General features: G+C 52.2%; 3 protein-coding genes across 5 annotated transcripts in view; 2 read left to right on the top strand and 1 right to left on the bottom strand.

Annotated features, from left to right (window-relative positions):
• Nucleotides 1-13,307, top strand: part of SRPK1 (SRSF protein kinase 1) — a 28,091-nt gene extending 14,784 nt beyond the window's left edge. For both annotated transcript variants that reach the window (XM_076357828.1, XM_076357829.1), the window contains 11 exons: nt 202-289; nt 1,776-1,882; nt 2,572-2,737; nt 3,776-3,801; nt 4,305-4,518; nt 4,807-5,235; nt 6,705-6,805; nt 7,747-7,854; nt 9,221-9,290; nt 9,732-9,824; nt 10,746-13,307. In XM_076357828.1, coding sequence (XP_076213943.1) covers nt 202-289; nt 1,776-1,882; nt 2,572-2,737; nt 3,776-3,801; nt 4,305-4,518; nt 4,807-5,235; nt 6,705-6,805; nt 7,747-7,854; nt 9,221-9,290; nt 9,732-9,824; nt 10,746-10,930 — 1,587 coding nt within the window. In that variant the 3' untranslated portion in view covers nt 10,931-13,307. The remainder of the gene's footprint in view (nt 1-201; nt 290-1,775; nt 1,883-2,571; nt 2,738-3,775; nt 3,802-4,304; nt 4,519-4,806; nt 5,236-6,704; nt 6,806-7,746; nt 7,855-9,220; nt 9,291-9,731; nt 9,825-10,745) is intronic.
• An 830-nt stretch (nt 13,308-14,137) lies between these two features.
• LHFPL5 (LHFPL tetraspan subfamily member 5) lies at nt 14,138-18,219 on the bottom strand. Its single transcript, XM_076357825.1, has 4 exons — nt 17,783-18,219; nt 14,943-15,179; nt 14,695-14,727; nt 14,138-14,477 (listed from the first exon to the last, which is right to left on the bottom strand). Exons 1-3 carry the CDS (start codon nt 18,192-18,194, stop codon nt 14,711-14,713), a joined length of 666 nt encoding a protein of 221 aa, XP_076213940.1. The 5' UTR covers nt 18,195-18,219; the 3' UTR covers nt 14,138-14,477; nt 14,695-14,710.
• On the top strand, nt 17,175-21,555 carry CLPS (colipase). Of its 2 annotated transcripts, XM_076357826.1 has the most exons (5): nt 17,175-17,453; nt 19,868-20,145; nt 20,246-20,468; nt 21,090-21,212; nt 21,293-21,555. In XM_076357826.1, the coding sequence occupies exons 3-5, from the start codon at nt 20,358-20,360 to the stop codon at nt 21,428-21,430; spliced, it is 372 nt and encodes a 123-aa protein (XP_076213941.1). In that variant the 5' UTR covers nt 17,175-17,453; nt 19,868-20,145; nt 20,246-20,357; the 3' UTR covers nt 21,431-21,555. The 2 variants fall into 2 exon arrangements, with proteins under 2 accessions (XP_076213941.1, XP_076213942.1); XM_076357827.1 differs by lacking the exon at nt 19,868-20,145.
• The last annotated feature ends 6,310 nt before the right edge of the window (nt 21,556-27,865 follow it).

Below are 27,865 nucleotides of genomic sequence, written 5' to 3'. Positions count from 1 at the left end.
GGGGGTTCAATTTTTTTAAAATTTTTTTTAAATTCATTTTGAGGAGTTCACTTTAGTCACGTGCTTGATATTTCTGGATCATCTAGCTGCAAAGAATTTGGATAGGAACCTAACAGTAGTGCAGAAGATCTGACTTCAAAATATATTCTTGCCTAGTAATTACCTCAAGGAACACAAAATTAATCTTGTTTTTCTCTGCAGGTCCGCAACAGTGATCCAAATGATCCAAGTAAAGAGAGAGTTGTTCAGTTATTAGATGACTTCAAGATTTCAGGAGTTAATGGTTCTCATATCCTTTTGTGGAATAAAGGCAAAGAATTGCATGAAGATGGGAGTTCACTGGGTAGCTGTCATGTCAGGGCTGGTGAGCGATGCCTGGGCATCCCTTTCACTGCCCAAGGAACTGCTGTAGAATCATTTGCCTCAAAACTGCCTGCTGAGCTCAGATCCAGAATGATCATTCAGCCTGACATAATATGCGTTAAGTCATGGAGACGGCACTGCTTAGTCATGCTTTTAACATGAGAGATGGGGTGGCTGCATCTGATTTGTGAATCAGCACTAAATGGCTTAGTGTCCGAGGTACCTTTGTGGTAAGAGAGCCCGGCTATCTCAACCTCTCAATTTTGCAAGCAGCCTGGTAATAACCCCTTATTTAAGTAAAGCAGTACAAAATGTTAAGATCAGTAATTAAAAATAGCAAACACATGCAGTCTATAACTTGACAATAAGGTGGCTTTCTAGTTACAGAAGCATCTTACCTTGGACTTTATCGACATTGTTAGGATGTTTAAAGTGTATTGCTTTGAAAATCCCCTGTAGCTCTGTGAACAGCCTTCTAATAGGCGGCGATTTCTGGCAAGTCCTAATAATGCACCCTTAAAATTTGAAAGTTGGACTTTTGTGCATGTTTCTGCTTTGTGGTACCTTGAATTTTATTTCAGTGAGAATTACTAGGCTGCTTGAGAGGATCAAGCTGTAGGTTATAAACGTTCTAACACTCTCAGAAAACAGTAGCCCCATAATGTATTTCCTCTATTAACTTTTTTCTGGTACCTAGCACCGAGTAAATGTTGACTTGATCTTGTATTTCTTTCACTCTTGTGAAACGCATGCTTTCTGTCGGTGTAGAGGAAAAGCAGCCTAATAAACTCCTAGAAGTTTGGCTTCTAAAGCAAAGGCACGATACTGAATATGTCACTAGAGTGACTGTAGCTGTTGAGATCTTACAGACGAAAAGCAGATAATGTAAATACTGTTGAAGTCCAGGCTTGTCAAAAGTTTTGTAAAGAGGCAGGGGAGGGCGGAGAAAGTAACTTAATTGTCTGAAGATGACTTATGAAATGGAAACTTTATTATCTTTTCAGGTCATGCTGGTACAGAGAGATCTGGCATTGAGTTTTGCCTGGGGTAAAAGCCTAGGCTGTTCCAAAACGTACATTGTTGGCTTGAAGCTGTCTCTACTAGCAGGAAATACTAATACACGCTGGCTTGTGTAACTGGCTTCCACCCAAAGCAGGAGATTGCTACTGCTGCATTAGGACCATTGTCCTAACCAGCTCCATCCCTTTGTATTTTAGGTTTTAGATAACAACACTGATGTGTAGGATAGGATGGTGCTGTTAAGGCAGACAGCTTCTCTAAGCTGTGTCAGAAGGATGAGGGTTCTTTAGTATAAAACACTTAACTGGTACGGATTTCTTTTGATCCTCAGTCCTGGGAATTCAGGGCTCCTTGGGTCAGGATGTCCATCTTTTTCCTTGACTGAGTTCCAGATATCTGTATGGTGTTTGAAGTTCTAGGGCATCATCTCCTGAAGTGGATCATCAAGTCAAATTATCAGGGGCTTCCACTCCCTTGCGTCAAAAAGATCATCAAACAGGTAAGTTCAGCTCTGACTGCGCTGTTCCCCTCGACCCAGTGAGAACTCTTTCACTAATCTTTCTCAGATCCAAGAAAACAAAAGTTAAAAATCAGTGGTGTATCTCTCATGCAGCAAAATCATTCTTGGGTTAATATTTCCTTTCTCTACTGCAAAAGCCTTCTGCTACAGATATTTATTTTCTGACACTTAGCCAGCCTCCTATCATGATTTTTGCTTTTAACCTTTTCTTACCCTGGTTATTCCTCGTAAATGCAAGTATTTCTTTTTTTTAAAACTCCGTCATGGTAAGTACAGTGCTTAATGATGGGAAGAGCAAGAGGAACCTGTTCTTCCTACTGGATGGTTGCCTAAGAAGAAACATCTTTCTACACGTGAGGTGGAAGGGAGGAGGAAAGCATGATTTTATTGTAGGGTATTAAGATTAGATTTTTCAGCTGTGGTAAGTTAAGTTACGAGGGTAAAGAGACAGTATTTTAAATTGATAGCTAAAATATCTCTGCAAATCTATATTTTCTGGAACTGAGTAGTAATCACTGATCACATTAGCTCTAATCTGGAGTATTCTCAAACACAGAAGTGCTTCAGATTCACTGGTCATCCTGGGCAATTTTGCATTTTCACTTCAGTCTCAATTTGCTCATTCTTTGCTTTTTCTAATGGTTGATTTCCTTCTCTCCTGTCTGCAGGTTCTTCAGGGTCTGGATTACTTGCACACAAAATGTCGGATCATTCATACAGATATTAAACCTGAGAACATTCTTCTGTGCGTTAACGACCAGTATATCCGCAGGCTGGCTGCAGAAGCAACGGAGTGGCAGAGATCTGGGGCTCCCCCACCATCTGGCTCTGCAGGTGCTTTTTTCCTGAGAATTGGTGCTGTTTTCCCCCCACACCCCCAAATCATAACTGATCTCACTAGGGAAAACTTCCTAATTAAGCACAGTGGAACAATAATGCAGGTAACCTCTGAAAAGCCAACTGTAAACTGTGAAGTTAGTCATAAGTTGTAAACTCAAAGATGATCAGGAAGGCAGTCGTTTGTGTAAGAGAAATGGAGGGAGGATACATGGATGCTGGCACCTGCTTTTAACACAGCTAATCTGGCACTGGTAAAGTGGTAGGGCAGTCAGTCTTGTATAGCACACCCTGCATAAATGCTAATGCACTCAGAACAGTGCTGGAGTGAAAATGTGGTGAGGTACTTCAAACGTTTTCTTCAAAAGTTTGTTTCCTTTCATTGCGTGATGCTGGAAATGCATTTCGTGAAGGTCTCAACAGGATGATTTACCTGCTGTCAGTTTGCAGAAGTCCTAAAAAATTGTAACAGAAACAGCTTCCTTGACATGCTAACATCCCTAAAGATCGGAGAGCAAATTTTCTCTTGTTCCTAGTTCCTCGTGTTCCTCCTCAGAATATCCCATCTTGTACCAGTGTGTAGTTTTCAAGAACTACTGCGGTGTGTATTGGAAGGCTCTGTCAGTCGTAATCTTACACCACCAACGTTCAGCTGAGCCCATCGTAGCATAGCTTAGCTCAGGGAAGCTCCCTTAACTTTGGTATCTTAATGTTTTGGTTTGCATTTTCTTTTCAGTAAGATGCATAATACATGCAGTAAATGAAGCTGCATGACAGGAAGTTTAAGTCTTTGATATCAGTCAAGCAAGTCTGCTATCTGGAATTTTAATTATGCATTTACTCATTTAATGTTTTTCTTATTTTTTTATTCTTGCTGTACTTTTGTAGAGAAATGAGCCTTCAAAATAACATTTGCTGATACCTTTAAAATGTTGTTACCAAACCACATAGGAAAAAGCTTACCTTAAGATAAGAATGCAGTTGCAGTTTTCGACTATAAACATACTAATTTATTGATCTTCCTTTCCCTTTCAGTGAGCACTGCACCACAGCCAAAACCAGTAAGTGTAATAGTTTTCATGCGTAAGTATCCATCTACTTACAGTATCTACTGCATTGTTTCATAATGCAGTCAGCATTAAGGGAAAGCAACCTTATCATAGCAGAAGGAAAAGTGTGATTTGTGTTTGTCATAGGCATAGGCATCAGGTTCAATGCTGTCTTGGAGATGTAAGCAGTATTAGCTCATATATCACCAGGACGAGTCGTCTTTGTGGTGGTCTCAAGGCCTGTTGTGAAGGTGACTGTTTGTCTGTGGAGTCTGAGATCCCTCGTTTGGAGAATACTGTAGGTTTCTCAGGTCAGGACAGAAGCGCACTGATAAGAGCCATAGAGAACTGCTCCAAAAACCTTAATACCTGCTTTTTATTCGGGAGAAGAACTGTCTCGAGAGTTTTCATCCCAGACTGCTTCCTCAGCTCTAAAATAAATTAAAACTTGATGTGTTTTAGCTTTATTGAAATATGAAATGCTAAGTCAAATTTCTCTGCTTGCTTCTGTGTAGGCTGACAAAATGTCAAAGAATAAAAAAAAGAAGTTGAAAAAGAAGCAGAAGCGGCAGGCCGAGCTGTTAGAGAAGCGGATGCAAGAGATAGAGGAAATGGAGAAGGAAGCAAGCCCTGGGCAGACACAGCCTGAAGAGGAGGAAGAAGCTCAGAGCCCTCTAGAAATGCTCATAAAAGTCAGTCCACCAGAGGAAAACGTCAGCAAAAAGACAGGTATGGACCTAAAGCATTGCTAAAGTAGCACAGTGTTGTCCTTTCACAGGTGCTGGCATTGGTAGAGTGAGCACCTTTAGCAGAGGTGGCCATTGTCATTTAACCTGTTTGCATTGCGTTCTACCCATCTAAAGAGGTTAGGAAATTTCCTGTTACAAATTGAATTAATGAATGATTGTGTTCAGTTACGTTTTGAGAGCTACCTACTTCTGAGGGCTCCCTGAACAAGCTTCAGCTATTACTTTGTTTAGACATATTGTGCTATCTTCTTCTTTTCCACTCTTCCAGCTGAAGTTGTTGTACAAGAGCAATCTATTCTAATGGAAAGCAGCGTGGAAAAATGTGTAACGGAAATAAATTGCAATGGAGTGATACAAATGACGGACTTCCCAGACTCCGGCAATCAAGGGTCTGTGCGACTTGAGGACGACCTTCATAATGCCAATGACTGTGGCGATCACCCTCACACACAGAAGCAGGAGAATTTCCATAGTTGTAATTACAGTCAGCGTAATGGTGACTCGGAGAACAGGCCTCAAGAAGCAATGTCGGACTCATTCGTGCCCTTAGTTTCAGAAGATTCCATGGTGTGTCAGCCCACGTCCAACGAAGAGCGATCATTCAATGAGCAGGAGATTAACCATTTGCAAGAAAGCATCCGGACAGAGATACCTTCAGAGGACGAGAATGAGAATAATAGCCCGTCAGACAACAAAGGTATAAGAGAGGAACCCTGTGAGGGAGGGCTCCTTTCTCCTTGATGTGGGAGAGTTGTGTTACCACACTTCATCAGAGTATTAATAGAAACCTCCATTTTGTAGGCTGAAGTGATCAGAACCACCTGTTTGAGACTCTTCCTGCCAGGAGTAATTAACCTGACAGTCCCACTCTGAGACACTTGCTGTTTGTAGCTTCCAATTGTAGTTGTATCTTAGTTTTGACTATTGAATGCATAAGTATTCCCACTTTAAAAAGTACCTATATGTTTGTTTTTCAGTATAGGAACATTCCCTCCTTTGTATCAGGTGTTGCTTATTGTGATTTTCATTAATAGTTAGAAATGTTAGTCTACAAATTGTCACTGGCTGTTAAATTATGGGATAAGTACTGTTCAGTGTGTTCTGATAGTTTTGTTCTTAACGTGGAACACAGGTAACTCCTCTCAGTTACCTGAGATGAGTAAATGTTTTCCCAGAACTGGAAATGCAGCCTGACTGAAACAAAGCTTATACAGTGTAGGGGGAAAAAAAACTCTTTAATGCTTTTGTTTAAATATGATTTGTTTCAGGGGTAAAAAACTGTAAGTCTTGTAGGTTTAGGAGAACATAAGACACACAATAGTGTACAGCAGCTTAAACACATTCCAAGTGTGTGTTTTTAAAAAAACTTTAATCAATTAATAAAACTGTCCTTTGCATCTTTGAGTCAAGGTCAGGTAAAGTATATGTGCTTGGAGGAGGAGGGAGAAACTGTCACTTTTACTTCTGTTTTGGGAAAAAAAAAAATCTGTAGCATTTTCTTGGCAGAGTACTGCTGGGGAGTTACACGGAGGAAAAGTAGCAAGTGAAATTTAAAGATTTTGAAACTTGAACTGTATTTAGTTGGATGCCCCTGCTAGATTACTAGGTGTATTATTGCTTCTCACAGCTCTCTCCCAAATTGCTTTAGAGCTACAGCTGGATGTAATTTAGTGACTTAATACTTTTGCTCTCTGCTGTGTCATTGAGGTTTTCCCAATATACACTTTAGCTCTTGTAACTGCGTTGCAGCAGTGAGTGATGGGTATGTCAAAAAGATGCTATAATATGTGGACTCTCCTTCTTCAAAGATTTAGGAAGTCTTAAGGGTTGAGAGGCTTGTTTTGTTTCTGGTAATGCCCTTATTTAAAAAGCCTGTCTAGATATAGACAGACTTTTTAAGGCTGCGCAGAGAGTGCTGGGAAACAGTCACTGTTACATATGCTTACTCGTCCTTCTGCTTTGTAACGCCGGTTGGGTCTTAATGGTGGTAGCTCTGTTGTTTGTAGTGCAGACTGATGCCGATTTTTGTACCTAGGCTTCGGGGAGGGAAACGTTTTGATCATAAGCAAAACCCTTCCTGGGTAGGGAGAGGGCTGTAGGATTTGGATGACAGATGGTGACGCTGTCCATGTAGCTTTAATCAGCTGTTGTCCATGTTGCCTCTAGGAAAATCAACTGCTGGGAATTTCCTTCTTAATCCTCTTGAGCCCAAGAATGCAGATAAGCTCAAAGTGAAGATAGCTGACCTAGGAAATGCCTGCTGGGTGGTAAGTTTAAAATCTTTTCACATTGACTGTTTAAACCTGCTAATTCATTCACAGTATGCCAAGATGGAAAAGAATCTGTAAAACAGATTCTATCTTAGACCTGCTTGTGAAAGTGGTGACAGTTTGAAACTATGTTGGGGGAAAAAAGAGGGGGCAGCAGGGACACAAAGAAATGGTCCTCTAACATGGGATTTCAGCCTGTGTTCTGGGTGCCTCTTCAGTTGTTAGATTAGTTCCAATAGGCCCGTGAACAGTGTCACATATAATGTGTAGAAATCTGCATATGTGAAACTTCTGAAGGAGTCTGTAGCTCTCCTGGAGAATGAGAAAGTTGCAAACAATTGCTCTGATGTGCTAGTTCTGCAGTTTATTAGCTTGTCAAACCATTTCAGTGGATTCATGAGCACATGAAAGAGACTCAAATAGTTTTATTCTTTGATGGTTGTGTTGTGCTGCTTTTAAATGTTTCTTCAAATAGAAGAAATGTCTGTTTTACTTGGCTTCTTAAATGGCAAAATACTTCAGATCTTATGGGAGAGATGAGTCTCAAACTCAGAATTGCACACCAGGCTTGCAGCATCTGGCAAGGTGGTCTCTGCTTTAAGGTAGATGAATCGTGGCCTATCTGTCGTGATCGGATAGGAGAGGGTGCGGCTTCTGAAGCAGCCTTCCCTTACTCTATTTTTGTGGCTTGCTTTCCTCAAAATTGTTGAACTGTTTTGCTTTCCTCTACATTGCTGGACTGTTTTACTTAAGGAGGAGTGTCTCATGTAGAGCATTTGAACAGTACTTTTAGGAATATAAGGAAATATCTAATGAGGATGTAAAATTCAGATGAAGTGTAATGGGAATGAGCTTTGATCTGCTCTGGCCTTCCAGGTTGTTGATTCTTCTATTTTAAACAGTCTCTAACTGTTCAGTAAAACACTTCTTCTGTTTAGCACAAGCACTTCACTGAAGACATCCAGACAAGACAGTACCGATCCTTGGAGGTGTTGATAGGATCGGGGTATAACACACCTGCAGACATCTGGAGCACGGCGTGTATGGTGAGTGGTGTCATCCGGGGGATTTTAAACTGTTTCTGCGGAGCATTCTGGGAAACTCGTGTGTGCTGTGCACTCTGGACTGCCGAGTCACTAGCCAAGCCTGGCAAAAAACCCTCACAGGTGTCCAGCCAACTTCCAGACTTGCTGAATACCGCGTTTCCGTACCAAAGTTGTTCCTTTTTATTTTTTTTGCCACGTGTGGCTTTCCTTTTGAAAGTTAGTTTTGTTGTACAGCACCGTCAGATTTCAAATATGATTGTACTTGGTCATCACGCTTTGTGGAAAAACGAGACAACTATGCAATTCTGAAGACAAAATCTTTTTATATAAAGAGCCTTTCTGCTGCATCCAGCACTGTTTCACAGATGTCTTCGGTATAATTTCATATTTTAATCACATGCATCCTCTGCATGTTTGGAATCATTTTATAATCTGAGTAATGCTGAGGTGAGGCTGAAGCTGTTCGTTTAATACCTGGCAAATGTAGAATATGGCAATTAAAAAAAAAGCAATAATCAGTCAGTTACTGCATGTGTCTCTTTGGTGTCTCCATTCTGTGTTTTCTACAAATCAAAGCTTTGTTTCTATATTTTAAGCTTGAAAAATAGTGAGTGAAATAATTTTCGCTGTCTCAGAAAACAAGCTGTGGTTTTGATGAATGTGGTAAAAGAGAATGTGATAGGGTCGTGTTGGCTCTGCAGAGCGTGTGGCCAAAATTACACAGTGGTTACTCCGAGTGCCTAATTCAATAGCTTGACAACAGCAATCCGTAAAGAAAACTAAGAGTACAGAAGGTCAGCGTAAAACACTGTTTTGAGTAAAAGTGAAGACGTAAAGGGTAAATGTGTCATGGAGTTTAGGAGTGGTGAGTTGAAATGAATGCAAACGTTTTTCTCATTGAAAACGTGTTTGTATCTACAGACAAATGTTCAGAGATTAACTGTTTGACAAATGTCTCTTTAATGTCTGAAATTTGGGGAGAGGGGAGAATCTTTGTGGGGGAAAAAAAAAACCCAAAACCCTAGAGTTTGGACATGACATCGCTTTGCAAAATGCTGTTGAGGCAGAAGAGAGGCTAAGCATATGAAATGCCTTAACTTCGTACAGTTTCACACGAGCATACTGCATTATGCTGTGATCCAGAATTCATCATAGAGATGCCGATGACGTTTTTCAATGCAGTCATTAAAATGTTGCAAAGTAATTGCACATCTTAAGATGGTAATGGCGTACTAGAGTTTTGCAGGTTATTCTTCCCACCACTTTGCTGCTGGCCCACAGAGGTATGCAGAATCAACCTGCAGCACATCTAACAGCGTGTGAAGTGTATTAAAGTGATTTAATGTGCTCGTTTCTGTTCATTTAGGCCTTTGAGTTAGCAACAGGAGACTATCTGTTCGAGCCTCATTCTGGGGAAGATTACTCACGGGATGAAGGTGTGTTTGTCTAAGTCTTTCCTTTTTAAAATGGGACATGAACTACAATGGTTGCTTCTTCAGAGTGAGCCTTCTCTTATGAGTTAGCAATGCAAAGGCTCCTTGCAAAAAGATTGTTTACCCAAATCAGCACCAACGGTGCTCGAGCCTCTGCAGTAAAACACCGTGCAACAAAGTCCATGTTCTTGTTCTGGTGTTTTCCATTCCTCTTGCCGCTGGATTCTCTTAATCTTGCTTCTCAAACTGATCGTGCCTCAAATTGCCCTTACCTTTTTTCCCCTGGCCTTGGTCGTTGCTTAGTGTAATTGGATTTCAGGTGGATCTCAAAGTAATTTTTAAGGGAGATAATGCTTTTGTCCTTATATCCCAGAGAAGGAAAGTGGGGCACAGAGATGACTTGTATGGATGTGTCTCATTGTCTTTTCTTTTGCAAAAATGCAGATCACATTGCATTGATCATAGAACTTCTGGGGAAAATACCTCGCAAGCTCATTTTGGCAGGAAAATATTCCAAGGAGTTTTTCACCAAAAAAGGTAAAAGGAAACAAAGCAAATGTCACTTATACCCTCATTCCCTGCCCCAAATACACAAGAGCGCCTTGCTGGAAATACCAATTAATGATAGATGCTAGCAAAGATGCCTCTTTAAGCCTTTCCTTTGTTTTATGAAAGGCTTTCTCAGTAAAGCTGCAGCTAAATATAAGGCATTCTTGTCTAACTGCTAAAAGTATCCTATATGCTAGTACTTGACATCTTGGTGTAGATCAAATGCAGCAGGTAGAAAAACAGTACTATAGATATTTCTTCAGACTTAATTTGGCTTTATTTAGCTGATCTTTGTCAACTGGAGGTGTTGACTCCCCTTTGAAGTCTTCTCTAGACAACTTTGTTCCATTTCTAGCATGCCAGTCACTTAAATAGTGCCTTGCATCCTGAGCCGTGTTGCTCAGGACACATTATACCATTGTCAAAGCCCTGAATACCCCAGAAATGTATTGAGTCTCAAGAAGAAGTTTTTGACCTAGTTTAATACTTTTTTTTTTTAAATAAAACAAACCCTTTTTTGTTAGTAGTGTATTGCTTCCTCAAACAGTGCTGCATGTATTGCACGTATTCCAATGTCACGGCACAGTGTTCATCTGTCATGTCAACTGGTATAACTGGTGATTTAATGAAGTTAAACAATATTTGCTGATACTGGATCCGAAATAGCAGGAGGGAGAAAAGAAGCTTTCAAGGAAGTACATTTCTAAAACAGTCTTCAAAAGCAGATGATAAAGGGGATTTAGTATAACTTATTTCTTCCTTCAGCATGCCCTACCATTTTATACTCCCTGTGCCCAACTACTCAGAACAGTTTCTGAATTCAGTCTGCCTTGTTTAGCTGTTGGGCCTGTTTTATTCAGCCGCTCTGTTCCCACGTCTTGCACTTAACCTGTCTGTCTTGGTTTTCAGGTGATCTGAAGCACATCACCAAACTGAAGCCCTGGGGCCTTTTTGAAGTCTTGGTGGAAAAATACGAGTGGTCCCAAGATGAGGCAGCTGCATTCACAGACTTCTTATTACCTATGTTGGAGCTGATCCCAGAGAAGCGAGCTACAGCAGCAGAGTGTCTCAGGCACCCCTGGCTTAACTCCTAGAGGCTTCGACCCAATGCCACAGCACTACACTCTGGTTTACAGCATAGCGTACATGCACCCAGCCGCCCCTTCCCAGATCCATTTTTTTTTTTCCTTGTTCATTTTCAGTGTGAAGTTCTTCCTTCAAGGCTTCCAAGATTTTAGATAAATCTAACCTGTTCTGCTGAGTTTGCTTGTGTGACTCAATGGGGACTCTCCTCAGCCAGTGGGCATCATCTGTGTTTTGCCTTGATTGGGCTTCGCCAAAGACTAATTGACTAGAATATGAAGGTTTTTTCTGAGTCTCCTCACTGTTAATCACCGTGTGCTACAGATGTGAGCTCACCTGTGCTCAGATATGCTCCCTTAGCTAAATTTCAACTCTCCTTTCTTCCTGAGGGGGATGTGAAGATCCAAACGCCTCCTTATCTCACTGATTCAGGAGTCAATTTCCCGCTGTTCATCTGGTAGCTAGCAATGGGGTGAGAAGTAACGGGTGGCACCAAAGTGGTGTTAGTTCCTTGTAGAGCAAAGACCTCCAAATCCTCCATCGTTTTCTAGGTGTCTACTGTATTCTTTGCTTTCCAGTCACATAACTTTTCTCTAGTTCTAGCTGCTTAAATTTTTTGCAAAGAGCTATTTAAACCTAGGTTTTAGTATCCTTTATTTCTTCCTCCAAAGTGCCCTGCCCATTTACTTTTTCCTTCCCTGTGCCCAGATAGTTTCTGAACTCGGTGATATTTTCTACTTTAGCGCCTGTGACTAAAAGGTGACAAGCAAAATGAGCAAAAGCTGGAACTGACTCAACGCACAATCTTCAGCATGCAGATGGGTGCACCCTTTGGCTGCAGAGAGGTAGCCTTGTTGCAGGCAACTCTTCTAATGTTTTAGTGAGCTGTAAGTTTTTTTGGTCTTTATCCCTTACTGGCACTTTTTTGCCTTGCTTGAGGCAGTTGCTGTATCTGTGAGAGATTGGCTTTCACTGATGCAGTCTACTCTGGCTCTTAATTTTTGCCCGTTCACTTTTTTGCAAGAAAAGGGTGGCAGCATCTGTATCACAGCCATGCTATAGCCCTGGACTTTCAAAATCAACACTTGAAGAGGCCCAGTGTAAAGATTTTTTCCTTTAACTTGCTTCAGGTGCTGGCCTTCAGAAATAACTTCCCAGGGTGGGACTGCCTTTTATTTTCTGGGCCGTTAGCACAAGGAGAGCTAGCAGAAGTGGAAGAGGACTGACTTTTCCATGCAGATACTGTATTAGAAGCTGTTTTAGAGTTACCCCAAGTAAAAATGTTCTGTGGGGTTTCTATATAAACTTCTCAGAGGGGGTTGGATATAGTGAGGAAATGGGTTAATTTTAATTAAAAGTTAAATCACTGTGGCATTTGATAGTTTTACGATGGCTGCTTCTAGACTTGCCCATCCTATTACAGATTCAGTGCATCCTACTCTACTCTAAAGCGAGATTTGGCAGCGTTGAGACTTCAGAGGCACTTCCTTACCCTGGACCAAACAGGCCTTTGGATTCGTGGTGGCTCTCAGAGGATAGAAGTCGCTGCAGGAGCGTGCCAGAGGCCACGCAGATGCTATCCGAGACGATTACGTTGCCAAAGCTGCCAAGACCACTGTTACATGTCACTTTGTATGTGTGTTTGGAAATCCTGGTGCGTAAGGATCGTTCATTCATAAACTTTGGTGTCATTTAATCCACTTGAAAAGAGTTTCTCCAGCCCCGTGCCTGATTGGGCTTATTAATGCAAATCATGCTGCATGTTCTTTTAGGGGTAGATCAGGTTCTCTATGCATATAATCTAAAATTAAAGGAAGGTAACATACCAAAAGAGTTTTAAACTGCTGATTTGACTTTTTTCTTTCCCCTTTCATCTGGAGTTCTCCAGTTGCGCGTCACTTCCATATCTGTTACAGAAGGACTGGGTTCCAAAATACCTACTGTCTACATACTGTGAAGATACATTGGCAGGGCAAACAATTTCTGTTGTCTTGAAAGCTCACCGGGTCCTGTGTACTTGAGACTGGCTGATTAAAGAACTCTTCCTAGAAGGCGTCTGCACGCTTCGACTCTGAGAGCTCCTTCCCTTCCCTCTGCCACCCCTGACTGGAGGAGGAGGTGTTTTACCGTGATAGCCAAGGCTAGAGCCAGCTTGTGAGTTGAAGACCTGCAGAAGCAGCTGTCGGGATTCAGTCTTGTTCCGTGTGCTCGTTCACTTGGGGTTTGTTAAATTTCCAAATTGCCGTGAAGTGCTCACACTAAAGGATTTGTACTTGCTGTGTCAGTCTAAAACCTGAAGGAAAATACATTTTTATTCTTTCTACTTGGGTGCTTTGTCTTTTTTTTCTTTGTGAAAGCCGTACAATAAACAGATTATTTAATAACTGAGCCCTATTCCTCATGTCCCCTCTGTAAGTCTGTTCTTTCTGAGCTAGTGGCCCGTTGACTGGATTGTCTTTGCTAGTGAGCGCTTAGTTTTGCTTTCCAGAATGGGATGCAGGGAGATGGTGTAGGTGAAGATTTTGTTGCTGGTATTGTGATCTGTTTTAAAAGGGGGAGAAGAGTAGTCAATAGCAGGACAACTCTGCTGGAATTTTTCCATTCTAAAATGTTTTTCTCCAAGTCTGTCATATCTCTGCTGTCTTCCCTCGCAATGAGTCTTAACAGAACCTTCCCAAACACTTTTTTAGAGGGAAGCATAAAACTGGAAGGTGCTTGTTAGAACGGAATTGAATTGTCTGCTGCAGGAACCAACAGATCACAGCAAGCAGAAATGAAAATCATAATCCAGGCTAATTTGGGGTTCTGACCAGGTAAGAGCTGGACGGGATGCTGTGCTGCTTTGTCTTCTGCAGAAACGGACTGTGCTGAAGGGGCCGCCACAGGTGGGTGTTGGCCGTGATGGGAAATGATGGCTAAATCGGATTAATCGGCGGGTTCCGGCGGTGCAGCGAGTTGATGCTGACTGGCACCATCTGCTGCAGTTTGCAGGTACTGTTACAGGCCTGTAACAGTAAATCTGCAGCCCGGCAGATTTATTTTTCTCAGAAAAGTGCCCTCTTTAAAAGGTTGTCTTTGGTTATTGTTGCCCGGAGTGGGAAGCCGATTCATGGCTTTGCTAGGAATTGGCTGCGTTGTGGTGTTTTTCCAAGCACAAGGGCAAGCTGGGACGTGGCAGAGGACTTCCCCTGCCCCAAGGAGACTAGCAGAAAATCCCAAAATGCTAACTTTTTTTTTATTCAGAAGTAATTTCCTTGAAAGAAGGTGTACAAACCCCAAGAAGCAGCAAATCGCCATCCCTCCCCTTTTCCCCAGGTTTGCTGATGGACTCAAACCCCCCAAAAACACCACCAAAAAAACCCCGACTGTGTCCGATTTGGGCTCTTCCCATCAAATAAACTCCACGAGAGCTGTGAGCCAATAGACGGCCCCTTAGGTGAAAAGAACAATTGTAGAAAATCCACAGAAGTTGGCAAGTTTTTAAAGCTCCTGGAAAAGCCATTTCAAAGAAAAGGGCTGTGTCTCTTGAAGTTGATGGAAGAAGAGTTCTAGGTGTCCCTGGGAAGAGAAAGAAAAGGTCAGCTGTTGCCAAACGGAGTATGACTTCAAATTTTAAGCTTTTTTTTTTTTTTTACTTTTTAACCACAAATAAAACCAATGTGCCTATAGCACCACACTCTATACAGTTGCCGATCCTTTAGTAATCCTCAAGATACAACAGCAGCATCACGTGTGCTTGGAAGAAACATTAAAAATCGCTGCGGGCATCACTTACGTGGTGATCAGCTCTGTCAGTTGTTGCCCTCTTCTGTAAAACAAAAAGGTAGTTGCCCTGTTACTGGGGTATAGGAATAACAACAGAGGTGCAGGTGTGTTTTCACCTGCAGCGTGGTGACTGTGACAGCTCTCCTGCTTCTCCCACTGGAGGAAGCCATCACCCTCCCAAATAACAGCACTCCCCTGCGGTGTGGAAATGCTCTGCAGCAGGACGGGGGCTCGGAGCTCAGCCCCAGCTGCTTTTACCTTTATTTTCCACTTTAAAATCAGACGGGAGGAGGTTGTCCTGCCGGTTCCCCAACACAAAGGCCAGGAAGGAGAGTATGAGAGCGTCGAGGATGCCGATGATGCAGAGGATGTACGCCCAGCGCACGGTGCAGGCGCCCAGCGTGTACTTGTCCGTCTTGTCCCCGCACATGCGCTTCACCTCGCTCGAGTCCCAGCCGTCGGGGTAGATCAGGCAGCCGATCATCAGCCCGGTAGCTGCAGGGAGAAGGAGACGTTACAGTGGCCGCGAGCTACCTGCTGAGCTGACACTGCCGGTGGAGGAGCACGGCAAGGCTGCGTCCGGCCACAACCACAACGCTACAAAGAGAGAAAATACTATGGACCAGCTAACTAGGCGTAAAGGTTCCCCATGCCCTGCAGTTGCCCATCACGCGTGGGCTCTGCTTCGTTCACGCTGCTGCAGCCGGGGAGGAGAAGGTTATGGCACGCTGCCTTCCCACAAGCTCAGCATGCTGCTCCCCATCAAGGACACGCTGCGGCAGCATCTCCCATCACTGCGTTGCCCAGGCAACACCTCTCCTCTCCTGCCTCCACACACGTCCCTGGCTGTGTCACTCCGAAGACATATTTTCTCCGAACAAAACTGGGATGGATTTAGTCTGTGCAAGGTGGAGAACCTTGTTGTTGCCCCGTCCGTAGCCGGATTTCAGCTTATGCTTTGCCGAGGCAGCACCGCCCTCAGCAGCAGCTTTGCAGGCAGATTAATTCTGCTTGTTCAGCTGCGGTGGTTCCAGCCCGGCTGTGAGCCACCGGCTTCTCCTGCGGCTGCTCTCATCGTCCGACCCTGGCGCACACACGACCTCGGAGGCTGCTCCAGCCTGGCTGCGGGGCCCCCGGCACGTTGCCCTTGCGGCTTTGCCATGGGAGCTGCAACAAACCCAGCGCGAGCTGCTGAAGGGCCGTCTTCTGCCAAGCGGCTCATGTCCCAAAAGCTCAGAAGTGCTTTTTTTTTCCCCACGTGCTCAGAGAAATTGTTGTTGTATTTGCTGGACAAGAGTGACTGGGTTCAGTAGGGAGAAGAGCCAAGCTCATCTGCAAGGCTTTGGGATGTGATTAACAGAGGCTCTTTGCATCCTCCGCTGTTATCTTGGTGCAGAGCATGGAAGTAACTGGTCCTTTATATCTTTTTGTGCAGGTGTGAGGACCTCCCAGACTCCCCTCGTGCCAGATACAACCCCATGGGGGGAGCTCTGGATGAGCGGCCGTCTGTCCCTGCCCTTCATGGACATCCGCAACCTCCTGCAGCAGCGAGATGCTCCCTGCCCCGTACCGGTACCTTTTCTCTGTCACTGGGTGCTCGGAAAACCAGGAAACACTTTCGGGGGGGGTTGCCTCACCCTTTGCCGATGTTTTTTTTTTCCCTTGGTTTGGGGACAGGAGAGCGGCAAGGCCAGTGGGCAGCTTCCTAGGTCTGCAGAGAACATTTCTCTTCGTTGAGAAGCAGCTGGTTTCTCCTGCATTTAATTACTCTTCCCTGTAGCTAACAGAGAGGAGGGGCACGGAGAAACGGGGGAAGCTGGAAAGGAATCGCTTCTCCTGTGAAAATGCACCCTGGCGCAGAGCAAAGGCCAGAAAATGGATCCGCTCATCGTCACCTGCCTCCTTTTTAAAATAACTCCCAGAAATGCAGCAGCATCTGCATTGCCTGGTGGCGGCTCGAAAGCTCCCGAGAGCCTGTCTGGTGCAGAGAAACTGGGCTGTCGGGGACGATTCGGGCTTGTCCATGTGGCCGGAGCTGCCTGCGCCGGGTTTCTTTCCCCCATCCAGCACAAAAACATATGTAAAAGCCCCAAATACAACAGCAAAGCCTTTCCCTGCTCCGGCTCCCTGGGAGGCTGAGCTGCCCCAAGCCTCTTATCTAAATCTTCGCTTGAGCTCGTTTCTTTAGCCAGGAACTGGAGCAATCCCGATGCCATGGCCGTCCTCCCGCAGGGTTTTAGCCAGGGTGTCTGGGGACAGCAGGGGCTGCAGCCAGTCCCGGCATGAATGATTCAGGAGCAGCAAAGGGCTGGGTTGGGTTTCAGCTGAGGCTTCGAACGCAGGAGCTGGGTTACCCAGTGTCTCGGGTGTCTCACTGCGTTGGGGGAGGGATGGGGACGGCTGGAGATCTGCAGGGATGAGCGGAGGGATGTGAGGATGAGCGGAAAAGTAGGAGAACGTGGGTGATGATATCAAATCCTACGGTCAGTCCCCTCCTCCTGTTCCACCTCCCCAGTATGTCGTCCCCTGAGCTCAGGGAGTTACCGGTTGCTGCAGGGGACATCGTAGGCACCAAATAACCCAGCAAACGTTATCACCATATCCCTCATTAATTCCCGCAGGTTCCCTAACACAGCAGGGAACCCTGTGCCCTGGCCCTGCGGCGTTCGGTTCTCTCGGACTGATGCTCTGAAGCCATGACCCTGCTGCACCGTGGGGCAGAGCAAAAGCAACAGCGCTGGGCAACGGCCGGAGGAAAAGCTCCCCCAGGTAAGCAGGGATGGACCGTGGCTGGGCCGTCAGTGCCGCGTGGTTTTGCAGCAGCAGCAGCAGTGCACGGGGGGAAGCATTGCCCATGCGCAGCGAGTCTGCTGGGTCTCAGCTGCTCTGACAGGCTTCGCTTGCTGCAAATTTCCCACTGGTAACCAGTAAGGGGGAGCAAATGGGGCACGGAGGTTATGCTGGTGTCCCTTTCCTGGCCAGCCCCCCCCCCCCCCCTCCCCCAGCAGAGTCGAGGTGGGGGCAGAGAGGGAAAAGCAGCTCTGGCCAGACCATTGGCAGCCCCCGGCCCCCCAGTCATCGCCCCCAGCCCCGCTCACCTGCCGCCAGCTGCATCCAGGCGCAGACTTTATAGACGGTGGCTGCGTTGCAGAAGAAGAAGAGGCTGAAGCAGAGGATGGAGCCGATGATGAGGAAGGTGGAGATGCCTACGAAGAACATGGCAGTTTTGAAGGCACTGGAGGGGATGGTGCCGAAGTCGAGGGGGCTGCCCTTGCAGACGAGCTCGCCCGTGAGCGCGTTGCCGATGCAGTAGGAGAAGAGGCCGAAGTAGCCGGCCTGCGGCGTGTCGATGCTGTCGCCGATCCAGTACGGCTGGATGAAGGTCACCACCATCAGGATGGAGAAGCAGAGGGTGAAGAGGGCCCAGAGCACCCCCATGGCCCGCGCGTTCCTCACGTAGTTGGTGTGGTAGATCCGTGCCGCCTCCTGCGCCGGCAGCAGCTTGGGCATGGCGGGGGCACCGGCACCGCCACCGGCACCGGCACCGCTCCCCGGGGCGCCCGGCGCTGCCCCGCCCCGCCCCGGCGGAGAGCGGCGGCGGGAGGCTCCGGCGGCGGCGGCGGCGGGCGCTGCGGCTGGACCGCCCCGGGGAGCGGTGGCGCGACCCCCCCCCCCCCCCAACGAGCCGGGGAGGACCCGGGAGGAGCCGGCACGACCCCCCCGCCCCGAGTCGGGGTGGGCTCGGGAGGAGCCCGGCGGCGCGGCTCGGGATGCGTCCCCGGGATGCGCCCTCGGGATGTGCCTCTGGGATGGGCCCTGCGTCCCCGGGATGCGCCCCTAGGGTGTGCCCTGTGTCCCCGGGATATGCCCCTGGGATGAGCCCCGTACCCCCGGGATGCACCCTGTGTCCTCGGGATATGCCCCTGGGATGAGCCCTGTGCCCCAAGGATGCACCCCCGGGATGTGCCCCTAGGGTGTGCCCCATATCCCTGGGATGCTCCCTCGGGATGCGCCCTGTGCCTCCATCACATGCCCTAGGATGCAGCCTGGGAGGTGCCCAGTGCCTGTGGGACAAGCCCTATGTCCCCAGTGCGTGCCCCAGGATCCGCCCCGGGATGCACCCTGGGCTGTGCTCCCGGATGCGCCCTGCGCCCTGCTGTGCACCCTGGGATGCGCTTTGTGCATCGCTGTGTGCCCTGGGATGTGCTCTGTGCCCATGCTGTGTGCCCGGGGATGTGCTGTGCGCCCCCAGGACGTGTGTCAGGATGTGCACGTGCCCCAGGATGCGTGTTGGGGTGCTCCCCAGGATGTGTCTTGCCCCCCAGCGTGTGCCCCAGGATGTGCCTGGGGCTTTGCCGTGACCCCCAGGATCCACCCAGGCTGTGCTGTGCACCCCAGGATGCGTCCCAAATGCTGTGTCCCCTCGGCTGCTCCCCCTCTGCCCTCCCAGCTGGTGTCACCAAGGTCTTCTCCCACTGGAGGAGGGTGCATGGGGTGCTGCATCATTGGAGCAGGGGGCTGCGGGTCCCTGGACCCCCCCCCCCCGTCAGCTCTAGGGCTGGCTGGGCCTGCAGGCAGGGAGGGGACCGTCCCCACAGCCCTGCTGCAGAAAGGGAAAGGGCTCATCCTGCTGCCAGGACACCCCGGGGCGTCAGCCAGCACCTGGGGCAGGGCCAGGTCTCTGCCTGGCGTCTGTGTCCTGCTGCCAGAAGAGCGTGGGTGGCCCCAGAGCCTGCCCCAACGGGCCGAGGGCACTTGTGGCCACCTTGGGACCTTTCTCCAGGAGCCACTTCTGCCCCGCATCCCGAGGGACCGCAGCGGCTCAGCTCCTGCTGTGGGGTCCAGGTGCCACGTGCCAGCGTGACAGCCACCCCACAGCCAGTGCCAGCCTCAGTGTCACCCCTGCGGCCGCCGAAGGCCAGGGCTGCCTGGGTGTTAATCATTGCCGAGAGCAGCCGGGCCAACACGGGTGTGAAAAGCTGTGCCATTCCCAGGGCTGTTTTCCTTTCATCAGCCAAGCGCTGAAACACTGAGAGCAAATATCTGGCAGGGCAGGGTGCGGTGGTGGCCGGCGGGATGGGGACATGGGGACATGGGCAGGCTTTGGAGCACCAAGCGAGGCCGGTGGGATGCTAGCAGGGGGGTGGGCTCGCTCCTGCCACACTTTGGGCTTTCTCAAGCAGGTTTCTTGGCGCCTGTGAGCATAACGTCCGAGCGATGGAGGATCTGGGGGTGGGTGCTTTCCCATGGAGCGGAGCTCCTGCCATGGCGCCGGCTCTCGCTTTGTCTATGAACCCATCAGCAGCACCCAGCAAGGAGAGCATCTTGGAGAACCCCAGCTCCACGGCTCCCTGCAGCCAGGGTGAAGGAGAGGAGGGAGGACTGGAAATCCCCCCCAGGGGAAGCGCAGGAGTGCCATTACTTTGCGTTCGCTTCGGCCAAAGGAGCTGCGAAAGGGCAGGTTGGCATCGCCGGTGTGGGACGGTCACCTGGGGACAGGGCGAGATGTCCCCATCGTGGCACTGCCTGGCAGCACGGGCATCGCTGTTTTCCTGCCCCAGGCAGGGCGTCGTGGCGCTGCCCCAATGCCACGAGTTGGGGTGTGATAGGAGCAGCCACATCAGCTGATGGAGACGCCTGCTATAAAGCACCCGCCGGCCCTGTGGCAGAGGCATGAGCGAGCCCACCATGGCCAACGTGCTGCCCCCCTGCCTGCTCCTGGCCCTGCTGCTCCTGGTCCCGGCCCTGCCAGCGCCACATGAGCGAGGGCTCATCTTCAACTTGGTAAGAGGGACACTAGCCCCGTCCTTGCCACAGCTGGGACACAGCCCCGGGTGCTGCAATGGGGCACGTGGCGCATCGGGGGGTTGGAGGGGTCCGCGGTGCTTTGGTCTCTGGCAGCAGCTATGTGGGGGAGCCCTGGGGTGACGGCTGCAGCCGCCGAAAGCAAAACTTATTGCAGCTGGGGAAACTGAGGCAGGTGGGGATGGGATACTGGGTTTTCTGGGGTTGTGAGGGATCTCGGAGCCCGGGAAAGCAGCTGGGTAAAGGGACAGGGAAGCCTGAAAGCGGATGGGACTGAACCTCTTAGCTGCCTATGCCAGCCAGGACCCCCTCCCTGGGGGGGCTCACAGGGAATGGGAAAGGGGGACGCTCTCCCTGTGGTGTCTCAGCCCTATTCCCGTGAGCCCAGCAGAAAACAGCACTTCAGTGGGTGGTATTTTGAGCCAGACCGAGAAAATCCTGCAGGGTGGGAGGCTCGGGCGTGCTGGCAGCGGTGCTGAGCCCCAGCCGAAAGGCAGAGCTGGTGTCTGACACCCATCCAAACCCCTCGGGCCCACAGCTGGGGGGGATTAAGGGGTCCCAGAGAGGGACCTGATGCTCACGCCCTGCCTCGCCATGCAGGACACCGGGGAGCTGTGCCTGCAGAGTGCCCAGTGCAAGAGCGGCTGCTGCCACCGGGGCAGCGGCCTGAGCCTGGCCCGATGTGCACCGAAGGCGGCCGAGTTGCAGGAGTGCTCCCCAAAGGTACGTGCTCCCCTGCTCCCAGGGATGGCCGGGGACAGGGGCATGTCCCCCGTGCTGCACTGTGCCTTGGTTCCCCACAGAGCATCTATGGGGTCTACTACAAGTGTCCCTGCGAGAGCGGCTTGACCTGCGATGCTGACAAGTCCATCGTGGGCTCCATCACCAACAGCGACTTTGGCATCTGCAAGGATCCCCGGGGCTCTGACGGGTTGCAGTGAAGGAAGAGACCCCCTGGTGGCCCCCCCATGCTGCCCCTGCCACCCTGCCTTTTCCCCTCCCCAGGGATGCCTGGACGTGCCCGCTCTGTCCCGGCTCGGGGGGGGTGTTGAGTAAAGAGCATCTTCCACTGAGCTGCAAGCCGGTGTTTTCACTCGACACGTCCCTCCAGCCTGGGACAGGGACAGCAGGGCCAGAAGGTCCCGGAAAAAGCTGCAGGGACGTGATGGCTTTACCTATACATGAGTGCACATCGTATGCAATTGTGTAATAATCTGGGCCGGGCCAGCAGCGAGCCATGGGGTGAGCTCTGCTCGGGGGGAGCGTTAGAGCAAAGGGGGTGCAGGGGAAGATGCAGCAGCCCCAGGATCCGAGGGAGCTGCTCGGGTTGTGCCGGACTCAGTTTATTTGCCGCTGCAGCTGCTCTGGTTGGAAACATCCCCTAGAAAAGGTTTGTCACCGGAGAAGAGGGACTTGAAAGTGGTGTCAAAGCTGTGGGTGCTCGGGGTGCTTGGTGGTTGTGTCCGCCTCCACCGTGCCGCACTGCGGGCTCTGGATGACTTTGGGAATTCGGGATGGACCTGGGGCGAGGTGATGCTGGGAGCAGCCCCGCTGGCAGTGAGGCAGCAAATCCCCTTAACTCTGCCCCCGGCGGAGCTGTGCTGTGGGCAGGGTGGGCTGCGGGGAGGTGATGCCCAGCTCAGAGCCAGTGGTTTGGGCACGGGGAGGGGGCACAGACATGCTGGGGGGGGGGGGGTGAGGAAGAGGAGGCACCCGCCTGGCAGAGCTGGGGGGACAGCAGTAGGTGAGGGGGTCACCAGAGCGGGGGGTTCTTGGCTTCTCCGGTGCCATCTGCACCCTGCGTGTTTCTATCCCTGGGGGCAGAATGAGCACCAGGCACCCACAGCACTGCTCCCCATCACCCCGAGGGGCCGGGCACCCCATGGCAGCTCTGCACTGGGTGGGGGGGCCACGGGGGCCGTACCGGGCAGCTGAGGATGTCTTGCAGGAAACTTTCTTTCCAGGCCAAGGGTGCCCAGCAGCTTGAGGATCTGCACCTGCAGAAACACCGGGGATGCAGCTGGCAGGGTGACATGGCCGGGGGGGGGGGGGGTCCCCACCGTAGGGGAGGACATGGGGGGCAGCATGGGGACAGGGCAGGGGATGCAACAGGGACCCGCTGGCCCCTGCAAGCTGGCTCGGTGGAGCGGCAAGATGGGAAAATGCTGACCTGGATTTTAAGTTTAAACTTGTGGTGGGTGGTGAAAGCCTTGAGGGCCTTGGTCTCCTTGTCGTGGTAGTCCCGGCAAGAGGCCACCAGGTCGATATCCTCATGGGTGCGGGATGAGGCCTGGAGGAAGGGGGAGATGGGGACGGGGACAGCAGCCCCTCTCCCGCGGCAGACAGGCACCCCTGGGCAGAGTGAGGGGGCATGGCACAGGGGACATGGGGCAGGGGACATGGGACACAGGTCTCTCCCTGGCCTCACCATCTGCGTGGGGTCCTCAGCCCCACACGCCGTTCCACGCCAGTGGGGAGCTCCCCGGAGAGGCTGGCATCACCCAGGACACATACTGGGGATACTGGGAGCCCTGCCTGCCCAGGGCCAGCCTCGCCCGGGGCTTTGCATCCTTGGCATGGGCAGGATCCGGCCAGCACCCAGGCTCCAGCCATGCCGGGACCAGCAGAGGGCAGCCACAGCGTGCCCGCAGCCTGGGACCCCCCCCCCAAGCCCTGGGACCCCCCCCCCCAGCCTAGCAGGGACCCCCTAACCCCAGGGGCAGCTCAGCCTCGGGGGGCCCTGAAATGCACCCATCCCCACAGCCCTGACACCCCTTGAGCCCCGCTTTGGGGGTCACCCCCTCCCTGGAGGGGGGGGGAAAACACTGGGGGGGGAGGGGGACGACCCAGCCTGGGCCAGCCCCTGGTGTATATGATGGGGATTTTGGGGTGTCCTCATTTTTGGGGTGTCCCTACGTTGGCAGGAGGAGGATGGGGGCACCGGAGAGGTGGGAAGGGGGTGGCTGTGCTGGGGGGGGGACACACACACGCATGAACAGTCCGTCCCCCGTCCCCCCCCCCATCTCGGCCCTATATTTACTGGTGAAGCGGCGGCTTTATTTTGGCAGCTCTCGGCTGGTAAATATTGGCTTAAACCGAAAACCAGACGCCTGACTCACGGCGTCTTAACAAACACAGGAAGGGGCCCCCAGTGCGCGTGGGGTGCTGCCAGCCCTGGGGACGGGGGGGTGCCCCTACACCAGGGTGGGGGCACCCTGAGCTGGGAGCCGGGGGGGGTGTGTGTGTAATGAACGGGGCATCCTTTTGCGGGCAGATTTTGCTGCAGTGAGGTCCCCGGCTGGGGGCGGGGGGGGGGGGAGTGCACACCCCCCCCTCCACGGGGACCTTACTTCACCCTGGGCGCTGGAGGGGTGCAAGCATTGGGGTGCCCCTTCCTCCCACCCTGCTTTGCACAGGCTTCCCCTCTTGGTTAAAAAGCAACGAGGAGGAGGACGAGGCCGAAGAGGCGTCGCGGGGTGGGGCACCCCAAGCCCCCCCCCCCCCCCCCCAGTCTCACCCCATCACCAGGGTTGCACCCCACTTTGTAGGGGTGCCTGCCCACCCAGGGGGTGCCCCCACTCTTTCCCCTTACACCGGGGGGAGGGGGGGGGGCGGGGCCTGGGAGGTGCCCCCCCCCCCCCGCCACCCCCACCTTCCCCCCCCCCGCCTGGGCTGTTTTTACCAGGAGGGTACAGGATGTTCTCGCACAGCCGCGCTCCCTCTCCCCAACCTCCCTCCTCCCTCTCTCTTCCCCCCGCCTTTCCGCCAGCCCTCGGCCTTCACCTCTTCTCCTCCGCGCTGCTTTAACCCTTTTTTTTGCAAAACGTTGCCTTTTCCTCTTCTTGATTTCTTTTGAATTTCTGCAGAGATGGGGTGAAGCTGCTTCTCTGCCCATCCCGGGGTGTCCCTGCACCCCCAATTCACCGCGCTCCCCACCCCGTACCATCGCGAGCTGTGGCTGCAGGGGGGTCTCCAGTGGAGTGCCCACCCAATGCCCATCCGTGCAGACACCCCCAGCAAAGAGCCCCCCTGCAAACGGGGAGCACCCTCCCAGTCCTGCCAAAAACCCCAGGAAAAGGGGGGTCCGGGGGGGGGGGGGTTGCTCCTGCAGCCTTCGCCCCATGGGCAGGGGGGCTGCCAGCCCCCCAATGTTTCTTGGGGGGGCTGAGTTGCCTCCAGCCCCCATGGAGGAGCCGGGGTAGGCGGCAGCCCTGTAGCACCCAGCTTGGGGTGGTGATTTTTGGGGGGGGGGGGGGCGGACCCCAGGCACAGCCCGATTCCCCACCCCCCCCAGTTTGCTGCAGACTGGTGTCGTGTAGGGGCCTGATCCAGCGGCAGGGTCAGGGGGTCTCATGGGGTTTGGGTTGGAGGGTGCTGGGGATGCCTGTGCTTCGTGGGAGGTTTGTGCTGAGGGGCTGCCTGGAGACGTCTGGGGGTGCCCCAGAGGTGTTTGGGGGTACCCAGAGGCATCTGGGGCTGCCTGATTGCTTTTGGGGCTGGGTTTTATTTTTCTCCCCCTCTGGATGACTTTTTTTCCCCCTGGTTTTGGTCAGGGCATCGCAAGGCGGTGGCCCCTCTCGGGGTGTCCCTCGGCCAGGGTGGCTTTTGGCTGGAGGTGGCCGCTGCGTTTGCAAGGCAGGAGCCGCGGGGATGAAGCACGTCCCTGCGGGGTGTGGGACACCCCAGCCAGCACTGGGGACTCGGGGAACCCCAAATCCCTGGGGAGATGCCCCAGTCTGCCCCCACCACCCTGTGCGGACGTGGGACACCTCAACCTGCACCTGCAGCAGCCAAGTCCCCACGGCAGGTCCAAGCCGTGGGGCACAACGGGGTGCAGACCCCCCACGCACCCAACTGCAGCCCCCAGGGACGCGGGGGCCTGATCCTGCGATGCCCCGGTGGGTTTTCCTAAATCTGGGCTGGGTTTGCACCATCCTGGGGAGATGGTTTACGGATGGAGCTGGTGAGAAGCCATCCTTCAAGCTCTCGCTGGAGGAAGAGCAACCTTTCTAGCAACAACAAAAAAAAAATAGAAAAAAAAAATTAATGAAAAGCTCTGGTTTGCCTCTTCTTGCCAAAACCAATTGTTGAAGATTTTTCCCCGGCCTCTCTGGCTTTGCCTTCGCATGTGATGGAGGGAACAATGTCAGAAGCTCTCCTGTTTTTCCGCTCTGATGTTTTTCCCCAGGGTTGGATGAGGGGAAGGACCCGGCGGGAGGGCAGGGACAGACTCAGGGCAAACCGCAGCCCCTGGGGCCCCGAAACCTGGCGTGGGGGTCCCTGTCCCCCCTCCATCCTCGGGGTTGGCTTTGGGGCTGGGAGCGTGGGTGGAGTGGGGTCCCTTGAGGATGCTCCCCCAGCCCAGAGCAGCCGGGAAAGCACCCCAGGGCTGAGGACTGCCCAGCTCAGGGCAGTAGTGGAGGTTGCGAGTGGGACAGGGGGCTGCAGAGGTGGCCCTGGGGGACATCCAGGCACCCCATGCACCTCCATGAACCCCTCCTGATGCTTTCCAGTGGGGCACAAGCGGACAAATCCTCTGGCTGAATTATTCGTGCTGCTGGAGGAATTAATTAGCGCAATACAGGGAGGTGGGGAGGGCAAGGGGGGGTGACGGGACTGCGTCAGCCCAGGGAGAGCTCGGGGCTGGGTGCTTTGCCGGGAGGGGGGGTGTCTCCCCCCAGCTGGGATCCCCTTCGCTGGGTATTTTTAGCATTAAATTCCCCAAAATGCTGGTGAGCTGGGCTGGGGGAGCAGGCCAGCACCAGGGCTGGGAGGGAAATGCAGGGGGGATACTGGGGTGGTGTTGGGGGGTATGCTGGGGGGGATGATGGGGTGGTGTTGGGGGCCATGCTGGGGGGGATGATGGGGGGGTGTGGGGGGGGATGATGGGGGGGATGATGGGGATACGCTATGGGGGCTGCTGGGGGGGCTGCCAGGGAGATTGTGGTGGGAGTGCTGGGGGGGGAAGTTGGGGGGGATGCTGGGCGTCATGATGGGGCTTGATGCCAGGAGTGATTCCGGGGGGCTGATGCTGGGGGGGATGCTGGGGGGGGTGTGGGGGGTGTGATACCGGCGGCCACGCCGTGCCCCACCATCCAGCGGGGACCAAGCTGGGGGGGAGGGAGGGGGGGGAGAGGGCGTGCGCGCCATCTGCTCCGGGGGTCTTGCCAGCAGCAGGGAGGGGGTTTCCTGCCTGCACGCCCGGAGGCAGCGGGCAGGCAGCCCCCCCCCCCACACCCCCCCCCCCCCGCCCCGGCAGGGCTGCGGCTGCCGGCGGGCCCTGCGGAGCGGTTCCTCTGGCAGCGGCGCACACCCACTGCCCCGGCTGCTGAGTCAGGCTGTTCCCTGCGCTCCCGCGGCCGGTACATCGCGTCCCCACGCCGGGCGCCTGGCACCCCGCCCGCCCGGTGCTGCTCCCTGGATGCGGCTCCCTGGCTCCTTTGCCGGCAGCAAAGCCCTGGGAGCTGCAAGGGTGGTGGGGGGGTGGTTTGTTTGGGGGTTTTTGTTGGTTTTTTTTTTTTTTTTTTTGTTGGCGGGGGGGATGCAACCGTAGCACCGGCCTGAGTCCCGCTTGTTGCATGTCCCTGCTGGGTGCGATGTCCCTGCCGGGGATCCCCCCACCCCGGGGCTCCCCAGGCACCCAACAAGCATTAGGGCATCCAAGGAGGAGCTCCCCAGGGTGTTTTTGGGGTGCAGACCCCTCCGGCAGGAGCATCCCCATCGCACGGCACAGCCTCGTGGCTGAGCATCCCTGGGGGTGCTGCACCCTCCACTCCACCCACACCCCCCCCACCCCCACCCCTGCGACCCCCCATCCTGACACCCCATCCCAGCGGGGCTGGCGCGGAGCCCCGGCCGCCCCCTGCCACCCACCCGCCCCGGCGGAGGCTGGTACAGTTCGTTACGTCCAGACCGGAATGTACTTTGTGTTAGAAGTGGCCCCAGGCCAGGACGGCAAAGCCGGACTTTATTTATCCTCCCCGCTCCGGCCCTGCTGCATCCTGTGGGCTCGGATCCCCGGCGGGGCTGGGGGAGCCCTGGACCCTGCCCGCCCCACCACCCCTCATCTCCAGTCGGGGGGGTGCGGGGATTTTCCCCCTTTTCCCCAGGGTGGGGGGGGGAAATAATCTGGGAAAATATTTGTGTCCTTTCAGCTGGTAAAAGCTGTCCCCGGTGCCTGGGAGGAAGCGCCGTGGGGGAGATGGGGACTCGGGGACGGATCCAGCCCTGGCAAAGCCTCTGGCTGGAGGTGCCCCTGCCTGCTTGCATTAGTTCTTTTTGCGACGGGGGCCGGCGTTCAGATCGCGACCCGGAAATTTATGGATTGGAAATGCATGGGGAAAGGGCCAGCCCTGGCCACGCTGGGGGCCGGGGCA

The sequence above is a fragment of the Aptenodytes patagonicus genome, chromosome 22 (assembly GCF_965638725.1).
Source record: "Aptenodytes patagonicus chromosome 22, bAptPat1.pri.cur, whole genome shotgun sequence".
NCBI lineage: Eukaryota > Metazoa > Chordata > Aves > Sphenisciformes > Spheniscidae > Aptenodytes > Aptenodytes patagonicus.
This window is presented reverse-complemented; position numbering and strand designations above follow the sequence as displayed.